Source organism: Euleptes europaea, chromosome 16 (assembly GCF_029931775.1).
Source record: "Euleptes europaea isolate rEulEur1 chromosome 16, rEulEur1.hap1, whole genome shotgun sequence".
In the NCBI taxonomy this organism is placed as follows: domain Eukaryota; kingdom Metazoa; phylum Chordata; class Lepidosauria; order Squamata; family Sphaerodactylidae; genus Euleptes; species Euleptes europaea.
In genome coordinates, this window is record NC_079327.1 from 16476335 (window position 1) to 16499074 (window position 22740).

Genomic DNA, 22740 nt, shown 5'->3' on the forward strand with positions numbered 1-22740 from the left:
ATACTTTCTGAACCAGCAAGGAGCTACTATGTAGGGCAAGGTTCACCTATCTTGTGGAGCCTGTGGTCGCTGCTGGAATTTTGAAGAGGTATAAGTTTGCTGCAGCAGGCAGTCACAAAATACTGTAGTTGTCATAGCCAGGGCCAATTACAAAGCTTTGGGAGCTCGCAAATCAAACATCCTCCGATGATGGACACACACAACTGTTTCCAAACGAGTACTCTCTGGAAAAAAAGGTGATGTCTCCTGGGTTCTTCTGAAACACCGCCTACTCCAACAAGATGGAAGGAAACTGGTTCTTGGCTTTGGGGAAGAGATGTTTTATCGAAGAAGGAAACGGGCTCCAGGAAACCCATCAGCAGGCACAATGGGGGCCCCGGGAATCACTTTGGGGATTTCGGTGCAGGGAATTACAGTTAATAAAGACGTTAATAAGTAAAGGCAATGATACAACCCATTTCAGAACAAAGATCTAGCAAAAGACTCGAGCAGAGGTTCCCAAACTGTGCTCCATGGAGCACTTGGTGCTCCGCGAAACATCTCCTAGTGCTCCATGAAGAGGCTGGAAAGAAAAATACTACTGTCGTTCGGTTTAGTATATAGGTGCTAGGTGAAAATTAGTGCTCCTTGACGAATGTCTCTCCTGAAAAGTGCTCCATGACTCAAAAAGTTTCGGAACCTCTGGACTAGAGCATCATGGTCGCATGAAAGCTATGGCCTTGACTGCTTTCTGTGTATTTGTAAAGTATCTTCCCCCAGTTTCTTCTTACAGCCCGATGCCTTGGAACTAAAAAAGGTAAATACACCCGTTAAATTCTGTTTTGCCCAAGAAGCAACCTGGAATATGCAAGCAACACATTAATAAGGGAGGATATAAAATTCAATTATGTTAAATGATGGGATAAATTGTTTAGTTGGAAATCAAATTAGTAAACTAACAGTGCAATCCTAAGGAGGGTTACGCCAGTAAGTCCATTCATTTCAGTGGACTTAGGCTAGAGTAACACTGCATAGGATTGCACTGTAAATCGGGCATGCATTGTGCATACATCCTGCATTTTCTGATGGAGTGTCTCGTGTGCAGATGATTGCAATGTAACGGGGGAAAGAACAAGGATGGAGTGGGTGCCTATACACAGGAGGAACCCTGGAAATTGCAGGAAAATCCTGCTTTGAAAAGATTGGCTCCCAAGCTGAAGGGACTGACTGCCCTTAAGTAGCACATTCTGACTCCTTATGTCCGGGACGAGAGCAGAAAGAAGCACGAACACCTAAGTCCACTGGAGTCTGGAGTTAAGCTAATGGAAGCTGCTTGTTGTGAGAATGATGTTCAGAATTATGAACGGTCATGTGCCCTCGGGCCGGGCCAGCCTCCCTCTCCATAGAAACCTTGAAAACCTGAAAGGGAAAATCACTCCTTCGTAGTTAGGACTTCTGAGTAAATTAGATCTACATCCAAATGCACATCAGGATGTGCTGTGAAGGGGCTGTGGCTCAGTGGTAGAGCAACTGCTTGGCATGCAGAAGGTCCCAGGTTCGATCCTCGGCATCTCCAGTTAAAGGGACTAGGCAAGTAGGTGATGTGAAAGACCCCTGCCTGAGACCCTGGAGAGCCGCTGCTGGTCTAAGTAGACAATACGGACTTGGATGGACTGAGGGTCTGGTTCAGTATAAGGCAGCTTCATGTGTTCAATTTTAATGGAAAGGGGCACTTGAATGCATGCTTATGTGCATATTCTATTGAATGTAATGCAGAGTGGATAAGAAATGGCCACATTCTGATATGCATTTGGATGTGTCTCCAGTTTTCCCAGAAACTTCAATTGTACAAGCCAGGAAAATTGTTTACAGGTCTACAATTGTTGCACAAAATAATATTTCATTCCTCTTTTGAGTCACAGTGCATTTCATTTCATAATAGATCAAAGCATGAGGCTGCCTTCTGCTGAGAAGCCAGCGTGGTGTAGTGGTTAAGAATGGCAGTTTGGAGTGGTGGACTCTGATCTGGAGAACCAGGTTTGATTTCCCACTCCTCCATATGAAGCCTGGTGTGACCTTGGGCTAGTCACAGCTCTTAGAGCTCTCTCAGCCCCACCTACCTCACAGGGTGTCTGTTGTGGGAAGGGGAAGGTGATTGTAAGCTGGTTCGAGTCTCCCTTCAGTGGTAGAGAAAGTCGACATATAAAAACCAACTCTTCTTCTCCTTCTTCTACTTAGTCTGACCATCGGTCTACCTAGCCCAATGGAGCCTCACAAAGCTAATTTGCTATAATGCCCTACTTTATATCTGCTTTGAGACTAAACTTCAAATGTAATGTGATTCTGTCTCTCTTAATGATACTTCACAGGCCAGAGTTAGGTGAATTTTATCCAGCAGGAAGCTCGTCCAATTACCGTGTTCATTCCAACGAGGACCCTAGCGATGGAGACAACACACATAAACACACATGTAGCTGCCTTATACTGAATCCACAGCCCCTCCCCAAGACAAGTTCATCCATTAGCGGGGAGGGGCTGTGGTGCTTGGCATGCAGGTCCCAGGTTCAGTCCCTGACATCTCCAGTTAAAGGGACTAGGCAAGTAGGTGATGTGAAAGACCTCTGCCTGAGACCCTGGAGAACCTCTGCCTGTCTGAGTAGACAATACTGACTTTGATGGACCGAGGGTCTGATTCAGTATAAGGCAGCTTCATGTGTTCATCAACTTCACATGCAGGCTGCAGTCCTAAGTACATTTCCCTGGGAATAAATGCCACTGAATAAAACAGGTCTGACTTTTGAGTAGACCTCCCTCAAAGTGCTGTCATAAACTCAGTGACTCACAACCTGGCTACTCTCAGAGAGGGGAAAATGACCCATAACTTGAGCGGCACACCTCTGTAGGCAATATTGTGAAGTGGTCCGCAAAAGAGTGGGCAGAACATGTGAACTGTTTAAGGAAAACAAGGAAATACATTTCAAGACCCATATGTTTTATTAGGAAGCTGGAGTTTTCGGGCGATTCCAAGCAAAACACGCCAATAAATACATTAAAAGGGGACTGTTGGGGAAAGGGACGAAAGGAAAGGGCAGACAAGGAACATACAGAGATAACCTGGGTGGCTCAAAACTTGTCTGCAACCCAAAGCAAATTATAAGGAAGAAGCCAACCCCAGATCCTGGGACCATACCCCTATGGCAGAAGAAGCAGGCTGTGGAAACAACCCACAGCCTTTGCTCCCAAACGCTCTGTTTTCAGGTTGAAGGAGACACTAGAGGAGGAAAGCGAGGAAAAATTATCCCGACACGCTCGTTCGACTGAACACTTGTGATCTGAAGGGTATTAGGGAGAAGAGACTTGCTTATGGAGCCGGAGACTGGGTTGCAGCCCTTTTTCGTGGTGGACGGAGAAGGAGCAAGGTCTTCTAGCAGCTTAAGTGCTTCTGCCTTCACCCATAGTTTCTGCGGGAGTGCCAGCAACTATGGTGTCACGCATACAGGCTAGGCAGGGACAGAAGGATCCTAACTTCGGAGATGCCTCCAGCTTAGTCATTTTGCTTCTCTGCGGCAAAGGCATTTGATTTCTGGGCAAAAGTCTCTGCAACCAGTAGCGGGAAGACCAGGGAAGCATCAGCGTAAACCTGCCAGCGGAAGACCGAGACAAAAGCAAACTTCAGAATGCATCTTGGAAAGAAGGCTAAGGGGAGACATGATAGAGGTCTATAAAATTATGCATGGTTTGGAGAGAGTGGACAGGGAAAAGCTTTTCTCCTTCTCTCATAATACTAGAAGGAGGTGAGGGGTATTCATGGCTACTAGTTAAAATGGATACTAGTCATGATGCATACCTATTCTCTCCAGGATCAGAGGAGCATGTCGAATATATTAGCTGCTGTGGAACACAGGCAGGATGGTGCTGCTGCAGTTGTCTTGTTTGTGGGCTTCCTGGAGGCACCTGGTTGGCCTCTGTGTGAACAGACTGCTGGACTTGATGGGCCTTGGTCTGATCCAGCATGGCCTTTCTTATGTTATCTTCCCAATTACCTTAAAATGTGCTTAACTAGTCAACAGTAGTTTCTTGGGGAAACCCTGCCCTCTCTCTAGTTCCATGACCATCCTCGCCCCTCCACTTCTCACACGAACCTTGACAGGTTTGGCATCTGTGCGTATTTTCCCCCAGGATACTGCCTCATCGGGCCGAGCTCCCGAATCTGAGCCATCAAACTCCTGTGCCGTGTTGACATATACTGAAAAGTCGGCTCCGTTTCTCTGTGGAGTTGAAAAAACGGGTAACATCAGGAACAGGGAGCAGAACCAGCTCCCTGAAAACTGTTTTCTCAGCATGGCATACATATAACTATCCTCATGTACATGTTCAGAGCTTTACAAAACTGTCTTATATTGAGATTCTCCACTCCAAGATTCTGTGCTTTGGTACTAGATCTTCAGCTGCTCAGTCCTGCTACGTAAGGTACTTTTGAACCAAGGAGAAGACCTGGTCCAAATTTCAAGAAACTCACTAACCTTGGGCTGATCTAACCCACAGGGTTGTGCACTTTGGAGAAAGGGTGAGAAGACATTGACTACACAACAAGAATGCATTCAGCCAGTGAATTATGGGCTTTTGAGAGCAGTGGAGGCTAATCTGGTGAACTGGATTTGTTTCCCTACTCCTACACACGAAGCCAGCTGGGTGATCTTAGGCAAGTTACAGCTCTCTTGGAGCTCACTCAGCCCAACCTACCTCACAAGGTGTCTGTTGTGGGGAGGGGAGGAGAAGGTGATTGTAAGCCGGTTTGAGTCTCCCTTAAGTGGTAGAGAAAGTCGGCATATAAAAAGCAACTCTTCTTCTTTCTTCCAGCACTTAAAACAGGAGGGGCTGTGGCTCAGTGGTAGAGCCTCTGCTTGGCTTGCAGAAGGTCCCAGGTTCAATCCCCGGCATCTCCAGTTAAAGGGACTAGGCAAGTAGGTGATGTGAAAGACCTCTGCCTGAGACCCTGGAGAGCCGCTGCCGGTCTGAGTAGACAATACTGACTTTGATGGACCAAGGGTCTGAGTAGACAATACTGACTTTGATGGACCAAGGGTCTGATTCAGTATAAGGCAGCTTCATGTATGTTCATATGTTCAGGACACTTTCTGGTTTGTCCCTTGTGATGAACCAATAAAGATTCAGCCACCGTATACACTTGGAGAGGTGCTGGTTTGGAGTATAAACTCAGACCTTTTTGTGCCTTAGGTGAGAACAACTTCCTCAGCCATGTTATTGATACATAAAGAACTTTCTACCCCAAAACTTTACCGCACCATTGGAACCATTGGAGGTCTTCAAGCAGAGGTTGAAGCAGAACTCCAGGAATTCTCTAGCTTTGGATTTCCTGCATGGAGAAGGGCTTTGAAAGATGGCCTACAACATTCCTTTGAGAGAAAGCCAGTGTGGTGTAGTGGTTATGACCGGCGATTTGGAGCGGTGGATTCTAATCTGGAGAACCAGGTTCGATTCCCCACTCCTCCATGAAGCCAGCTGGGTGACCTTGAGCTAGTCACACTCTCTCAGCCCCACCTACCTCCCAGGGTGTCTGTTGAGGGGAGGGGAAGGTGATTGTAAGCCAGTTTGATTCTTCCTTAAGTGGTAGAGAAAGTTGGCCTATAAAAACTAACTCTTCTTCTTCCAACTCTAGGACCAAACAACCTCCATAGCCCCTCCCTCCCTCCCTAGCCTCTCCCTCTTCCTCCCAGGTGTCGTCATGCCTACTGAGCAGCAACCTCCCTCACCATCAGGTTGGCATTGGCAATGTGGTGCTTGACAAGGCCTCCACCCAAGATTATCATTCCTGTCTTCCGGGCAAAGATGGCCTGGGTGTTGATCAGCCTCAGATCTACAGGGGGGATGGAAACAACCATTAGGAGAGAAGTACGGAAAACGGAGAGAGCCAGCGTGGTATAGTGGGTAAGGTGTCGGGCTAGGACCCGGGAAACCCAGGTTTGAATCCCCACTCGCGCCATGGAAGCTTGCTGGGTGACCTTGGGCCAGTCCTATGCTCTGGCTAGTATTTGAGGAATACCAGGGGTGTGACACGGAGGCAGGCAAAATCATCTCCAAATATCTCTTGCCTTGAAAACCCTATGGGATCACCATGAGTCAGCTGTGACTTGATAGTAAAGAAATATGTGGCAAACGGACCACCACTTTGAGTAGTTAACCAAAATTGGTGGCTTTTCATACACCATCATTCTTAACAGCCACTGTACCATGGGCACTGAGAGAGTTGCCTCTGTTCTCCCGAAGACTAGAGCAACTGCCCTATGAGGAGCGGTTAAAATGCTTAGGGCGGTTAAGGGGAGATATGATAAGTCTATAAAATTATGCATGATATGGAGTGGACAGGGAGAAGCTTTTCTCCCTCTTTCATAATACTAAAAAGTGGGGTCATCTGCTGAAGCTGGAGGGGGAGAGATTCAAAACTGATAAAAGGAAGTATTTCTTCACACAACACATAGTTAAATTGTGGAACTCCCTGCCCCAGGATGTGGTGATGGCTGCCAACCTGGAAGGCTTTAAGAGGGGAGTGGACATGTTGATGGAGGTGAGGGCTATCCATGGCTACTAGTCAAAATGAATACTAGTTATGATGCATACACATTGTCTCCAGGATCAGAGGACCATGCCTATTATATTAGGGGCTGTGAAACACAGACATGATGGTGCTGCTGAAGTTGTCTTGTTTGGGGGCTTCCTAGAGGCACCTGGTTGGTCACTGTGTGAACAGACTGCTGGACTTGATGGGCCTTGGTCTGATCCAGCATGGCTTTTCTTATGTTCTTAAGACTCAGTCAAGCTTATAGCTTGGAAAATCAAGAGAGTGCTTCCTTAAATGTGGCAGAAATCTGACTCACCTTCCACAATGTCTAGCACAAGGCCTGGTTTCTTATAGGAGTGGAAGAAAATCATATCCCCCAGGGAGCCGTCGGTCAGCGCAGGACTCAATACAGGGATGCTGTTCTGCAGGGAAACGCAAGCCACGCAGTTAGTGGAGCATTTCACAAGATAGAGGCAAGCATAACTTGGGGGTGTGGGGGGAAGAGAAGTGTGAAATGTCTGCCTTGTTCTGAAAAGTATCAGATGCCCAGAAGGTCGGACCAGAACCGATGGGATGAAATTAAATCAAAAGAGTTTTCGGCTAAACGTTAGGAAGAGCTTTCTGACAGAGCGGTTCCTCAGTGAAACAGGTTTCCTAGGGAGCTGGTGGGCTCTTCTTTGGAAGTTTTTAAACAGAGGCTAGATGGCCATCTGACAGGACGGCTCATTCTGTGAACTTAGGCAGTTCATGTGAGGCAGGGCAGGAAGGTTTGCATCAATGTTTGGCTCTCGTGGCCCTTTCATGCATGCCCAGGGTAGTGCCGATCGCCACTTTGGGGTCATGAAGCAATTTTCCTCCATACCAGATTGGCCAGGGATCCTGGAGGGTTTTTTTTTTTTGCCTTCCTCTGGGCATACAGCAGGGGTCACTGGGAGAGTGGAAGGGGAAGGTAGTTGTGAATTTCCTGCGTTGTGCAAGAGGTTGGGCTAGATGACCCTAGAGGTCCCTTCCAGCTCTATGTTTGTATGAGATTAAATACAGAAGGAAGAGCTATTTTTAAGAATTGAAAACCAATAGGATTAAATGGCTGACTAAAAAAACAAAAACCACACACACATAGACTTTTTGGTGATATCTCATGTCAAGCAGACGCCTCAGGCCTTTTATGCACGGACGTTTCCCCATGGTCACCCCCGCCAACTGTTTTGGGGATTCCTTTTGATTATACGTGCCTTTTCCGCCCGTCAGAGGGCACCTTGCTCTCCCCGCGTGTTTTGCCCATGTTTTCCAGATGCTGTTTTAGCCAGAATCGGTGGAGGTGACCGCGGGGAAATGTCCCTCCATAAAAGGCCTCAGATGATCCAAAATTGGAATGAAAAAGGTCACACACATGCAAAACCAGCCTGTCACAAAGTCCAAAAGAAAAGGTGTTCTGTCCAGGGCGCTGAGAGTGCTCAATGCAGAAGCCTTCCTCAAGCCTACCTTTTGTGCCCAGTAATAGACAGATTCAGGATTGTTGATTTCCTTGCCAAGCCGAGCAATGAGCTTCGATGGCGTCCACTTCACACCCTGAAAGGCAGGGAAGGCGACAGCACGGTCAGACAACGTTACTATTTCTGTAGGCCATTGGGAGAAGCCAAACATCTCCATAGTTACCAGGCCTGCAAAAACATTTATCTCTAAGGCGATGCAAAAAAAAAAAAAAAAAAAACCCAAGATACAGAGTGGAAAAAGTTTTGATGCAAATAAAGAAATGGGGTAAGAGTTCAAACACTTTTTGTACCTGGCTCCCCTACCGTCTCTCCTCAAATTTATGCTACTTCCTTTTCCATTCTTAAAACAGAACCTAAAAACTGACAGCTTTCAGGTGCCTTTTGCAACTGCCCTACAGCGAAACGCTAGCAGGCCATTTCCTTCATGACCACTGCAGCTCTTACCTCTGTGCCCTGCTCTGTCACCATCTGGTCGAGGATTGGCATCAACCAGTCTTCAAACTTGCAGTAATTGTCATTGGGCACCAGCAGATTCCCGATCCTGAGGGAATGGAGAACAAGCCTTGTAATCAGTTGGACACCTAATCCTGCTAAGGGGTGCTACAAAGGCATGGGGGGGGGGCAAAGATTGGCATAAGAACAAGACACTGCTCCCCACAAAATGGATGCCTTTCAGAGAGTTTTGGGATCCATCTTGTGTGTCAAGCCAGAGCAGGAAGGTGGTTGGCCGCTGAACTTTCTCCCGGCCCTAAGGTGTGCCTGGCTGGAATGGGGCTAGCTAATCTCCACTGCATCACCCTAAGGTGATTTAGTCAACGCTCTGAGCAGAACATTACTTACCCTATCTGCACCCATCCCAGCGATCAATCAGTATTCAGGAGAATAGCCCAGGCATTCTCTTTAGTTCCTGATGACTCATCAAGGCTCTCCTATCCTTTTGCTGGAACCCCGGAAAAGCAATCAATTCTTTGTCTCTGGCTTTCCGGCCAGCTTACCTCACATCGCCTCAGGCAATATACCGTATATACTCGCGTATAAGCACAGTTTTTCAGCCCAAAAAAAGGGCTGAAAAAGCCGGCCTCGGCTTATACGCGGGAGGGAGGGAGGAGGGAACTTACCACCGCCGCTGCCATCGCTGCCAGGCACACCTGGTTCCCCTGGCCAGGAGCACCCTGGAGGGGCCTCCTGTGGCAGGAGGAAGGCCGCGCCTCCACCGCCACCGGGCACACCCGGCTCCCCCTGTCCAGGAGCGCCCTGGAAGGCTGCGCCTCCGCCACCGCCGGGCGCACCCGGCTCCCCTTGGCCAGGAGCGCCCACCGCCGCCGCCTTCGCCGGGCCTGGAGCGGCCTAGGAGCGGCCTGCGGGGCCTCCTGGGCGGCGGCGGGGGGGGGGGGGGGCGCCATCGCCTGTCTGCGCAGCTGGAAAAGGTAAGCCTGCGGGGGGGGGAGGGGTTATAAGCCGACCCTCGGCTTATACGCGGGTGCCTAATTTTTCCCCATTTTTGGGGAGAAATTAGGCACCTCGGCTTAAACGCGGGTCAGCTTATACACGGGTATATACGGTATACCCATTTTAGGGTATAAATATTGGTCCTTTGGCCATTCATCATGTCTGTGTGCTTGTGTGTGTCCTGGATCCATGCACACACACACACTTGCATGTGGCTCTTCCTTTTGCTTCTGGAAAAGCTCCTCTTCAGCGCTGCTTTCCCTGGACATCCCTTGAAGACTGGTAGCTATTACCCTATCAAACTTCCTCCCTTTTCTCTTAGTCAGCTCTTCTGTGCTTCGTGTGTGTATGCTCACTGCTTGAGATATGTTTCTTGTTTTTATCACTTAATTCTTTAATAATAACCCCTTTCAACTGTACAACCGCCTGCTCGAGAGTTTTCATCCAGGACTATCCTGGTATACATAGGTTATTGATCCCAGTTACCCACTCTCTGTCTCCAGCTAATTCCTCCAACTAAAGCGGGTAATAGCCTGGGAACCAAAACTTGGCTAGAGACTTCCTCCACCTCTGCACAGTGAGGCATACAGCCAATTCTCTTTTGCCAACAGAGCAAGAGACAGGATGGATTGTGGAAACGGGAGATAACTTGGGAATGACTCGTCTCGCCGACCGCACAGAAGCTTCTGCCTGTGACTAGACCACCATCACTAACCATTACCTGTTAATCCCACTCTGCCGGAGCTCCTTCCCACGCAAACTGAAGTCCCCGATGTAAGTGGGGGCCAAGCATTTGATCAGGTCTTCTTCAACTCCACCTGCTGTGGTGACCAGAACATCCACCTGAAGAAGCCAAAGGAACACCAACTTAGGACTGTGTGTGTGTGTGTATAAAGTGCCTTCAAGTCGCAGTTGACTCATGGCGACCCCTTTTTGGGGTTTTCATGGCATGAGACTAACAGAGGTGGTTTGCCAGTGCCTTCCTCTGTACAGCAACACTGGTATTCCTTGGTGGTCTCCCATCCAAATACTAACCAGGGTTGACCCTGCTTAGTTCTGAGATCTAACAAGATCAGGCTAGCCTGGGCTATCCAGGTCAGGGCAACTTAGGACTAGGCCTTGAATATCCCATAGACGGGGGTCCTGTAAATAGTTAACCTAGCTACCTCCCATCAGGCAGTGTTAGTGGGCAACAATGAAACAACTCGAAAGAACATGGCTCTTCTTCAAAAAACTTCCCTACTCCTCTTCTTTGCTCTCTAGAAGACCAGATGAAATGCTCTTCCACTCCACCCCTGACAAATATACTAGGAAAACAGTGCTGTTGAACACCCAGGAATTCTGCCACCCCCACACAACTCATTCCTATCCCTTTCTCATCCACACAACCCCTGAAGAATATTTTTCCTTAACGCCAAAGAAGTAAAAGTCTCTGAGGACATACCATGTTGTGTTGCACCAGGTAGCGGATGGTCTCGCGGATACCTGAGCTGATGAGGTTGGAGGTGAACCCCAAGAAGATGGTGCAGCCAGTTAGGCGGCGAGGACAGGGATTCAGGTCAACATGGTTCCCTTCCTCCTCTCCCAGGGGCGTCAGCTTGGCTTCTATCTACGGTAGAGAGGCAAACACTATGAATCAAGCTTCACAAAAAAATGGGGGAAGGGGAGGAGGCACAGAGCTTGACTTCTACTAAATGCTCTCTACGCCAGACGTGCAGAAGAGATGCCCTGCTGGATCAGTGGTCTATCTCATCCAGCATCCTTTTTCACGCAACGGCCAACCGTTTCCCTTCCAAGGCCAGAATCTCCTGCTCCAGCTATCAATACAGAAAGCTGAGAGCTTCCAGAATAAAGGAGGGCTGAAATAGTGAATGGGAGGTTAGCATGTGATCAACGGGTGCTGGAAAGAGGACAGGGATCTTCGTCTCATGGCAGTGTTTTGCAAATTAATGAAGAAAGGATTGCTAATTCGGGGTGGGGGGTTTGGCAAGGGGGCAATGTTCAGTCTTGGGTGACTGGAGACTCAGGTCAGAGTGAGAAAGGCCTTTTATGCTCGGCTTGTTTATGTTGGATATGCTGCTCTCTCCATGCACAGTATTGGCAGTTGAATTCTCAAATCACTCTGCACAGGGGTCTGAAACTGACCAACATTTGCTGTGAAACTGACCAAATAAGCAGCCTCATAGTAGTCCAGCTTTGAGGGGAGGGGCTGGATGAGAAGGCAAGTGGGAGGAAGTGGTAATAGGCAAGGGGAGAAAAACCTGAATTGACAAATATGTACAGGACCAACTTTTGATTTGGGATCGAAGACTTTAAACGGGCTGAAACAGTATCAAGAAAATGTGAGGGGAGAGCAGGACGACTTCTAAAGGTTGGAGGAAATGTGTGTAATGAACACAAAGCTCCAAACTAGTCGGGGAGGGACTACGACAGAAACAGCCTCTGCATAAAAGGCCATTGAACGAGAAGCAGTCTGTACAGCACAATTGTGACATGCCGTTCCTGACTCCAGTGATGCTGAAGGGAACAAACCAGCCAGTGTAGTAACTTCTGTGCATGAACAGCCCGTTTAGACAAAGATTTTATTTATTCAACCTGCTTTGCTTCGTTAGCAATAAAACGGAGTGATTCGTTAATCTCCCCCCCCCCTGCATCAAGGTGGTTTCCTTTCACATTGGGAGAACAAACCAGAACAAGAACAAAGAAGAACAAGAACAACAAACAAGAAGAGTTGGTTTTTATATGCCAACTTTCTCTACCACTTACAATCAAACCAGCTTACAATCACCTTCCCTTCCCCTCCCCACAACAGACACCCTGTGAGGTAGGTGGGGCTGACAATGTGACTTGCCCGAGGTCACCCAGCTGGCTTCATGTGTAGGAGTGGGGAAACAAATCCAGTTCACCCAGCTGGCTTCATGTGTAGCAGTGGGGAAACAAATCCAGTTCACCAGATTCGCCTCCACCATTCATGTGGAGTGGGGAATCAAATCTGGTTCTCCAGATCAGAGCCCACCGCTCCAAACCACCGCTCTTAACCACTACAGCACACTGGTGTACACTACACCAGAGAGTTAGTAATGCCATCCATTGTAAAACATGTCCAAAGCCTGGGACTGAAACCTTGGCATTTTCCTCTCCGCCATTCTCCTCTGCCTCTCCGTCAGGAATTATCGTGGTTACTCACCATGCGGTTGATCTCATTCACAGCCTGCCCAAAGCTGGTGGCCTGGAAGCCCGTGGTCAGATAAGACTGGAGCAAGGCATGGTAGTCCAGCCCATGGTCAAAGTTATAGCCACGTACAGACAGGCTCCCTTCAGGTAATCCCTCACTGGGCTTCAGTACAGCAGCTACTGCCCCAGCCGGAAGACCACCTCCCACATTCTCCATCCGATGGACGCTGGAGCGGCTGGCAGCCTACAAGAAGGAGGTCAATGTTATGGAGACGCCCAAGCATAGCTCAAGAACTTCCTTCCATGTGGACACCGATACCTTCTCAAATTGCTACAGCTCTATGGCATCACCTTTACAATCTGTGTGCCGGCGGTCTCCCTCCAATTTCCAGGCTACCAACAATAAAATAACTTTTTTTCTTTTCAGTGAGGTAGGTAACCACAACACATGGGCACGAGATAACTGCTTTAAAGTTAACGGAATTACAACAACCAGTGGAAAATCTTACAACTAAAATCCAACAGAGACTGATGTCTTTCAAGGCCCCAAATGTAAAGGCCAGCCTACGGTCAAGAGGTTGGTTACAGGGATAGCATTGCCCCTGTGCTGAAAGATCTGTCTTGGTTAATCATCTGTTTCTAGGTATAATTCAAAGTGTCGGTTCTTACTTTCACGGCCCTAAACAGCTTGGGGCCAGGGTACCTGAAGGACTGTCTCCTCCCATACTATCCGGGGTTTATGAGTTGTGTGTGGGAGTCTTCTTGTGGCACCTCTGCGGCTGCATTTGGAAAAGGGGCTTCTCTTATGTTCATAAAACCAAAAATACAGCCATCTTGAAAATGGGAAAACCTCGCTGCCGCCTGCTACTCCGTTTCCCAAGAAATAACCACAGTAAGAACTATCTTCTGTTCCTCGAACCCCGGTACCCACTCTCCTTTCCCTCCTCTCAGGTTATCTTCCTGATGTGGGAGCAGCAGCTGGGCACCTTCCCTCCGGGGCCACCGAGGAGGAGACTGCTGCGGCAGCTTCTGCCCCTTTTTCCACTCCAAGAAGGCGACCCGAAACGAAGGCTGATCTTCTCCCCAAGCACAACCTTGCCCAAGCAAACAAAGCCGGTGGGGCTTGCAGGCAATGTTTGGCAACAGCCAATTAAAAAAAGCAGCACATCTGTCGAAACCAGTGGTTCCCAGACTTTTCAGGCCACCCCCCTCCTTGGTTCCACAAACTCTACCCCAGCACCCTCTCCCCTATGTAGCGGTAAACAGGGGTTCGTGGGGGAAATAGAGACCCGGACCGTTATTTCAAGAAAACAGTTTATTCTGGCAGCTGCGACCCAGAGGCCCTAATGGGCAGAAATCTCTGAATCCCGATCATACTGAGGAAGGGTTATTTATCCAAATTCAAGATATGACAGCCATCAACATTCAGGGCATATCTGATTGCAATACAGACAGAGAGGCGGCAGTATAGTAACAGTTTCACCCAGTTCTTGTTATGGTTCACCGTAACCCTCCGTGACTCTTGCCCCAATTACTAGCACACAGAGATACCCTGCCCAGCAACAAGCTATTCCCTTGCTGTCCTAATACATTTCAATACATTTACAGAAAGGAAACAAGATTATTACAAGTTGCAAAATCAGTGGATCTTCCACAGTCAGGGGAAGTGTACCTTGCTGTCTCACCTACAAAAAGCATTCTTCAAAATAGAGGTTTGCACGACTCACTAAAGAAGAACAATACAATTTCAAAAGAGCAACCATTAATTGCACATCGATTCAAAATCACATTTCAACTTTTCCGTTGAAACGCATCCCACAAAACGGATGGACTTGATCCAGTGGTACCAGCTCTGGGGGGAAAAAAAATCTGATCGTTTCCACCAAATTTGCCAGCATGGTGCCATAGCTTGGTCTATTGGAAATGAGCGAACCCCACAGTTGAAGGGGCCCACCTCTAGCGCCCCCCTTGCCTCTTAGTGCCCCCCCCCCAGGTAATCCCACCGCCCTCCAGGTTCACTTTGTGAACCACTGGTCTAAACCTTCCCTCCGATATGAGGATGGCCAAATTAACAGAATTCCTACATGGAAAAGATATGGAAGAATTCAAAAAAACTTGGGCAAAGGCCATCACGTATTGGGACAAACTGGCAAAAATGGATTTCACTATTTTAGTTAGTGAGTTATAGAAACAAGTTTATTTACTTTCCCATTATTACTATTAATAACTTTCAAAACTGTTTAGACCCTTCTGCGGAAGTCAGGAGATGGGTCACTTTTTTAAGGTGGGTGGAGGGTCGAAAGGGTATCTTTGCTTTGATGAACTTTATAACTTTGTATAATGATAATGGATCCTCTTTTTGCATTTTCTTTTTATGCTGTTTTGTTATTATTGTATTTGTTTGATGTTATAAAAATAAAATAAAAAAATGACGCTAAATAAATAAATAAATAAATACACCTTCCCTCCGCCTTGGCTTCCCCTGCGACCCCGCAACGTCCTTCCCCTCCCTGCCGCATGATGCGCAAAGCCGCTCCAAAAGGTCCCAGGGAGGAAGGGGGCCGGCGGAGGGGGGAGCGACGGAGGCGCATCGGTCACCGCCGGGAGGCCGCACGCAGGAGGCGCATCTTGCAGAGCGGTTTCTGCCCCTGCTCCGAAGACGCCGCCTTCCCCCTCCGCATTGCACCCCTGGGGTGAGCATGCACGAGCCGCGCAGCAGCAGGCTCCCTCGGGGTGCGGGGGGGGGGCTTACCTCACAGTGCAGCCTCAGCCAATGGCCTCTCGCCCCCGCGTCCGAAGCGGTGTCGGTCCCAAGCAGGGGAAAGCCGGACGAGAAAGCCCCCCGCCCGCCGCGCCGGCCAGGCTTCCTCCCGCTGGCTCCTGGCTCGCTTCTAAGGCGTCCGGGGAAGAAAGGGTTAATCCCCGGGGAAGGCGCCGCCGGGTGGCTGAAGGCCCCCTTGCCCTTTAAGAGGCGAGCGGCCGCGGGCCGGAAGCGTGCCGGGAGAGGCGGCTTCGCTTTGGGCGGAAGGAGGCTGCGCCATAGAGTTCTGAAGGTAGAACGCCTAAGAGGGGGCGGGGCCGGAGGACTGGCGCCGTCGCGTTGAGGACCGCGCTGGAGGCGGAGGGGTGGGCTGACCCGTAAAAGCAACGACGGCTTTAAAATAATAACAATAATAACAATAATAACAATAATAATAAAATAACAATAATATAACAATATAACAATACAATAATGATGATGATGATGATGATGATAATAATAATAATAATAATAGATCTAGCCGAATTGCTACAAGGGAGTGAGCCAACTTTGATCGGCAACTATGAACTTTGCACTTTATTATTATTATTATTATTATTATTATTATTATTATTATTATTATTATTATTATTACTATTACTATTACTATTACTATTATTACTATTATTACTATTATTACTATTATTATTAAATATTTTAATAAATTTTAAAAAACAAACGGAAAAACCAAAATGCAAACAACAAAGGATATAAAAAAGGGGGGGAAGAAAAAAAATATAACAATATCGATAGCTACACAATAAGAATGATATATCTATAAAAAAGTTCATAGAGAAAAAAAATCAAACATACAGTTGTTACATTCTTATTATAATTATCTTATCCATTATATTCCCACCTCCCTCCACCAGTGTACCCTAGTCCCTCCCACCACCGTGTTGAACTTCCGGAGAAGTGTCTAAACAGTTTATTAATAAATCATTTTTTTCAGTAATTTGAAATGGACTTTGCACTTGATTGATATCAAATATAGTATTTATACATAATTGATATTTTACATAATTACACCTGTGAAAAAACTTGTACTTTCGCACATTTTTGTGACAACTACTGGAATGCTTTTGTTGTTACAAGTATTGGAATATATTCACTTGGCATACTGATTGTGTGTTTTCTTGCCAGTAGTGCTATTGTGATTGTTTAACCTCCAGGTACTAGCTGGTGATCGCCTGCTATTACAACTGACCTCCAGCTGATAGAGATCAGTTCACCTGAAGAATTGCCACTTTGGCAATTGGGCTCTATGGCATTGAAGCCCCTCCCCAACCCCGCCCTCCTTAGGCTCCGCCCCAAAAATCTCCCGCCGATAGCAAAGAGGGACCTGGTAACCCTACTCTCCATCGGGCTAGATGTGCAGGAAAGAAAAAGAGAGAGTGGAAAGTGGGCGCAGAGTGGGAAATAGGGTTGCCAACCTCCAGGTAGTAGCTGGAGATCTCCTGCTATTAAAACTGATCTCCAGCCGATAGAGATCAGATCACCTGGAGAAAATGGCTGCTTTGGCCATTGGATTCTATGGCATTGAAGTCCTTCTCTTCCCCAAACCCCACTCTCCTCAAACTCCACCCCCAAAATCTCCAGATATTTCCCAACCTGTAGCTAGCAACCCTAAAAAGTAAAGGTCCCTTATGCATGCACTGGGTCATGGGTAGGGTTGCCATCTGCCAGGTAATGGCAGAAGATCTCCTGCTAATTCAACTGATCTCCAGCTGATAGAGATCAGATCACCTGGAGAAAAATGGCTGCTTTAGCCATTGAACTCTATGGCATTGAAGTCCCTTGCCTCCCAAACCCCACCCTCCTCAGGCTCCGACCCAAAAAATCTCCCGCCAATAGCAAAGAGGGACCTGGCAACCCTAGTCATGGGGGGGAAAACACTAAAACCAGCAGTTTGCGACTTTCTTACAACTGAGTGCAGGAAGAATTGCAGACGTCAAAAGAGGGCAAAGGAGAACAGAACAGATTTTTATTACGGCATTGCCATTCTAAGAATACTTAAGGGCAAAGGAGATTTGAAGATGGAGTAGGGAGTGCTGCGTTAGGGAACCCAAAGAAAAGGGATGGCCTCGCCTTGAAACTTACAAAAGCCAGCTGTTAATTGTATTCCTCCCAAGCACCGAACAGAATTCATGTAGCCCTTGTAAGGCAGAGAGCGACGGAGAAAAACATGTTCCTTCATATGACTTACTACCTGAAGAGTCAATAGCAGCTCAAGTAGATCATATTGCTTACTTAGGTTTTATCTGAGAAGTTTCTTTAAACATGCACGCATCCTTAATATCTCTAGTGTCTTCATTTATGATCTCAAAAAAGGATTTCTTTTGGGATGTAAGGCTGTTAATTCTTCTACACAAGATGTAAATTGTCAAGATGGTTCCCTGGTTAACCCACACATAGTTGTTTCTGCTACTCCTTGAGGAAGAATAGTTGCTTTCTTCCACTTCTTCTCCTTGAGAAAGAATAGACCCTCTGTCAAATTCGCTGCAGTAATATCCCATCCCACACTGTTCAGAAAGGGAATAAGGAATGTGGAGCAGTACAGTCAGCCAAGAGTTTGAACTGAACCTCTTGAATATCTTTCAATTCTCTCACACAGCTCTTCTACAAAAGTTCTGTTTTCCGACCGAGGAATAAGCTGGGGGACAGTTTCCCTTTCACTTCTCACTGCATTGTGTGAAGCCCATAATATAATATCGCTTGTGAACTGAGAGGGAAGGTCTTGCATCCAACGATCGTCTCATTATCGCTGATGTATCAGAAGGAGATTGAGACTGGGAAGGGCAGCCATGAAGGAGCTAGAAAAGATTTTGAAGGATGTGTCACTGGCCACCAAGACTAGATTAATTCATGCCATCGTATTCCCTACTATGTATGGGTGTGAAAGCTGGACAGGGAAGAAAGCTGATAGGAAGAAAATAGATTCCTTTGAAATGTGGTGTTGGAGGAGAGTGTTACGGATACCGTGGATGGCCAAAAAAACAAATCAGTGGATTATAGATCAAATCAAGCCTGAACTGACCCTAGAAGCTAAAATGACTAAACTGAGGCTATCGTATTTTGGTCACGTCATGAGACGACAAGAGTCACTGGAAAAGACAGTCATGCTAGGAAAAGTTGAGGGCAGCAGGAAAAGAGGAAGACCCAACAGGAGATGGATGGACTCAATAAAGGAAGCCACGGCCTTCAATTTGCAAGATGTGAGCAAGGCTGTCAAAGATAGGACATTTTGGAGGACTTTCATTCATGAGTCGGAAGCGACTTGACGGCACTTAACACACACACATCTTCAACACTCTCTCCTACTATAGACGGTGTTAGCATTGGGCAGGTACAGTTTGGAGAAAGGTGGCCTGTGTGCCCCCTTTCTCAGCAATGGGGATCCAATAAGGGATTTTGGAGGAGGCATGGGGAAGGGGCATGCCCAGCTCAGGGGCTGTCCGGATGCCTCCTTCCAAGTGGCGGGGAACACCGAGTGGCTCAAGCCCAGGTAAATCCCATGGGTGCCATCCCTGGGCTCCCGGTGGGGGTACTGGGAGCAGGTGTGTCACATCTACTGCATTTGGGCCGGTCGATGTTCCTGTACCTGCTTCCATGCTACGCCAAGGCATCTTCAGCTTTTGCCAATACAATTGGCCATTTCATCCAAACATTTGTTTCCACACTCCTATACACATGAAGCCAGCTGGGCGACCTTGGGCTAGTCACAGTTCTCTCAGCCCCACCTACCTCACAGGGTGTCTTTTGTGGGGAGGGGAAGGAAAGATGATTGTAAGCCGGTTTGATTCTCCCTTAAGCGGTAGAGAAAGTCGGCATATAAAAAACCCAGCTCTTCTTCTTTTTCTTCTTATAGGAAGCATCATCAGGTGGAAGCCTTGGTTTTTAAGCCCTGTTTGTTGACCCACTGTGGCGTCTGGTTGGCCACTGTGTGAAACAGTACGCTGGCCTAGATTGACCATTCATCTGATCCAGCAGGGCTCTTGTTACCTGTGAGTGTGGCAGAGAGAATTCAAAAACTGTAGCATTGGCCAAGATCTAGTCTGTTTTGGAGTGAGAAATAATTTCCATCTAACTTGGTAAACTTTGCCTTTTTTCAAATGGATCTTCTTTCACGCAAAAAGGCCCCATTTGTAAATATGAAAGGTAAAGTCATTGCATAGAGTTTTATTTTCATGAACTATATTTATGTATAACCTCTGTACAAATAAGCAGATGATGGTTGTGGGATGGGAGGGTGAAAAGAAGAAATTAAGTTGAAGAGTAGTCGATTACCATGTGTAAAATAAGACAATATCTGTATTGTATTCATGTTTTTATTTAGCCATTCTCCAGTCTAGCGCGAAGTACACCTATCTCCTGATATATATATATATTTCCCCCCTGAGACAACTGTGGTACTTTGCAACGTGTCATTGAATAAGGTCTTTTGTGATAAGGACAGGAACCATTTTGTGGAGACAACCCAGCCTCCCTTCTGACATACGACTGTGCCTGAGGATCACCTTTATTGCTGGCCAGTTGACAGATTCTACACACTGAATGGCTATTGCTACAAATTAATTGAGTTTATGTAGTGCTAAGAATGCATGCCAAACACACAATCCCCCCCCACACACACACACACCTTCCCCCTCTAAAAAGTGACTGTCCTGTGCTGATAACATTGCCATACTTATTATGAGGTGTGGAAAATAAGCACAACAATGCTCCTGGGATACAATACCCCCCCACACACACACACACATACACACACAAACGTACTTTTGCTGCCCCTACAAAGCAAATATCTTGAAATACAAAACAGCCTGCCTGGAAGTAAAGATCATGCATTGGTTGGGTTGCCAACCACCAGGTGCTTGCTGGAGATCTGCTATTGGGGCGGTGGACTCTGATCTGGAGAAGCGGGTTTGATTCCCCACTCCTACATATGAAGCCAGCTGGGTGACCTTGGGCTAGTCACAGCTCTCTTAGGGCTCTCTTAGCCTCACCTACCTCACAGGGTGTCTGTTGTGGGGATGGGAAGGGAAAGTGATTGTAAGCTGGTTTGATTCTTCCTTCAGTGGTAGAGAAAGCCGGCATATAAAAACCACCTCTTCTTTTTCTTCTCCTTCTCCTCCTCTTTCTCCTCTTCCTCCTCCTTGCTCCTTCCTCCGATAGAGATCAGTTCTCCTGGAGAAAACAGCCACTTTGGCAATTGGATTCTATGGCATTGAAGTCCCTCCCCAAACCCTGCCCTCTTCAGGATCCGCCCGTTACGAAGAGGGGCCTGGCAACCCTATGCATTGGGCTTAATTCCTAAAATGAGAAGTATCAGGATTCAAACCGGAAATTGAAATTGTTGGGAAACAGATTCAGAGCAGACAAATAGAAACACTTCTTTACTCAGTGGGTAAATAAATGGTGGAATTCATTTGCAAGGGGAGGTGGTGATTGCCACGAGCAAAGATAGCTTTAAAAGGGGGCAATTCTTGGAGGTGAGTTCCATCAATGGTTACTAGCCATGGAGCCTGGAGGGAGCCTCCATATCCAGAGGCAGTAAACCTCTGAATTCCTGTGCTGGGAGGCAGCAGCAAGGGAGGGGCTTGGCCTTTATGCCCTGTTTGTAGGATTGCCAACCTCCAGGTGGTGGCTGGGGATCTTCTGCTATAATAACTGATCTCCAGGCAATAGAAATCAGTTCCCCTAGAGAAAATGACCAGTTCGGCAATTGGACTCTATGGTATTGAAGTCCCTACCTTCTCCAAACCCGCCCTCCTCAGACTCCACACCCAAAATCTCCAGGTATTTCCCAACATGGAGCTGGCAACCCTACCTGTTTGCCCCCAGAGCAGCTGGCCAGCTGTTGTGTGAAACAGGACGCTTGACTAAATGGACCACTGGTCTGATCCAGCAGGGTCTTCTTATATTCTTGCATTTTTAATATTGCAGTCTTTGCTTAGAAACCCCCCTCCCCCATCGTAGAAATTTATTTCAGTGCCATCCTAAACAGAGTTAAAAGATAAAGGTAGTCCCCTGTGCAAGCGCTGGGTCATTCCTGACCAATGGGGTGATGTCACATCATGACATTTACTAGGCAGACTGTGTTTTATGGGGTGGTTTGCCATTGCCTTCCCCAGTTATCTATACTTTACCCTCAGCAAGCTGGATACTCATTTCACCAACCTAGGAAGGATGGAAGGCTGAGTCAACCTTGAGCCGGCTACCTGAAACCTACTTCCATCGGGATCGAACTCAGGTCGTGAGCAGAGCTTTTGATTGCAGTACTGCAGCTTCCCACTCTGCACCACGGGGCAGACAAACTTAAGTCAGGAATGACCCGGTGCTTGCACAGGGGACTATGCTTACCTTTCAAACAGAGTTGCACACTTCTGAATCCACTGACTTCAACTGACTTAGAAACGTGTAACTCTGCTTGGAATGGCGCTGTTTGGGTTGGATCCCACGGATTTGTTCCACTAGTGGTAGCACTTTCCACCATCGCAAGGAGCCTTCCCCCAATGCCAGAGGTGGTTGTTTCAATAGAAAGCGCCTTGTACTGAGAGAGGTGCTACCGTTAGTGGAATAAACCCATAGGATCCAAACTAGAGTCTGTGTATTAGATGAGTGTCAGCACTTAAACTTCTCCAAAGTAATGGTGTTACTGGAAACGTAGGTTTCTTACTGGTACTGCCTCTCTTGAGGGCTTGAAGATGAGAGGTACCATTTTGGCCACTGTCTTACTGATACTCCATACTGGCCCATACCGGCTTATTTTCACTCCTGGATTGGTGAGAAGATAAGGAAGTGTTGGGCAGAGAACTCATTTTATGTTTCTGAAGTTCTAAGGTGTCTTTTAGTTCCAAAACAACCCACACCCAGTCCCGGGTCTAGTCCACCTCCACACACAGTATGAATTCATCTGAGAAGGTAAAGAAAACTTCAGGTACACAAAGACACAGCTGATAGTCCTATCTTAAGCTCAAACTGCGTATATATTATCTGCAACCTGCTGTGTAAATAGTTCTTGCTCTGAAAGCAAGATTACCGGAATCAGAGGGATGCTCATGAAGACAAATGCCGTCAAAACATTTATTGCACACAACAATACAAAAGAATAAATTTTATATGAAGTGATGACCCAAACAGGAGTGTGGCAGAATAGATGGTGCTGCTAATGTAGAAACAATCCTTTGCCTTCTGATCGAGCCAAGAATCATAATGCTCAGAGGTTGCTAGCGGCGAGGAAAGCCCTTGACTGTGGAAACAATCTG

The 22740-nt window shown here is 47.2% G+C and overlaps 1 protein-coding gene across 1 annotated transcript; it reads right to left on the reverse strand.

Moving 5' to 3' along the window:
- Nucleotides 1-3469: 3469 nt before the first annotated feature.
- On the reverse strand, nucleotides 3470-12892 carry DHPS (deoxyhypusine synthase). Its single transcript, XM_056861861.1, has 9 exons — nucleotides 12689-12892; nucleotides 10946-11110; nucleotides 10223-10344; nucleotides 8497-8593; nucleotides 8042-8128; nucleotides 6876-6981; nucleotides 5754-5857; nucleotides 4122-4247; nucleotides 3470-3619 (listed from the first exon to the last, which is right to left on the reverse strand). The coding sequence occupies exons 1-9, from the start codon at nucleotides 12890-12892 to the stop codon at nucleotides 3524-3526; spliced, it is 1107 nt and encodes a 368-aa protein (XP_056717839.1). The 3' UTR covers nucleotides 3470-3523.
- Between the last annotated feature and the right edge of the window lie 9848 nt (nucleotides 12893-22740).

Excerpts from the sequence above, each read along its gene's own strand:
- DHPS (XM_056861861.1), bottom strand. The coding sequence starts at position 12,892 with ATGGAGAATGTGGGAGGTGGTCTTCCGGCTGGGGCAGTAGCTGCTGTA. Across the intron at positions 8,594-10,222 it reads CGGCAGAGTGGGATTAACAG|GATCGGGAATCTGCTGGTGC; the intron begins GTAATGGTTAGT and ends CCATTCCCTCAG. Across the intron at positions 8,129-8,496 it reads TGACAGAGCAGGGCACAGAG|GGTGTGAAGTGGACGCCATC; the intron begins GTAAGAGCTGCA and ends CCTGCCTTTCAG.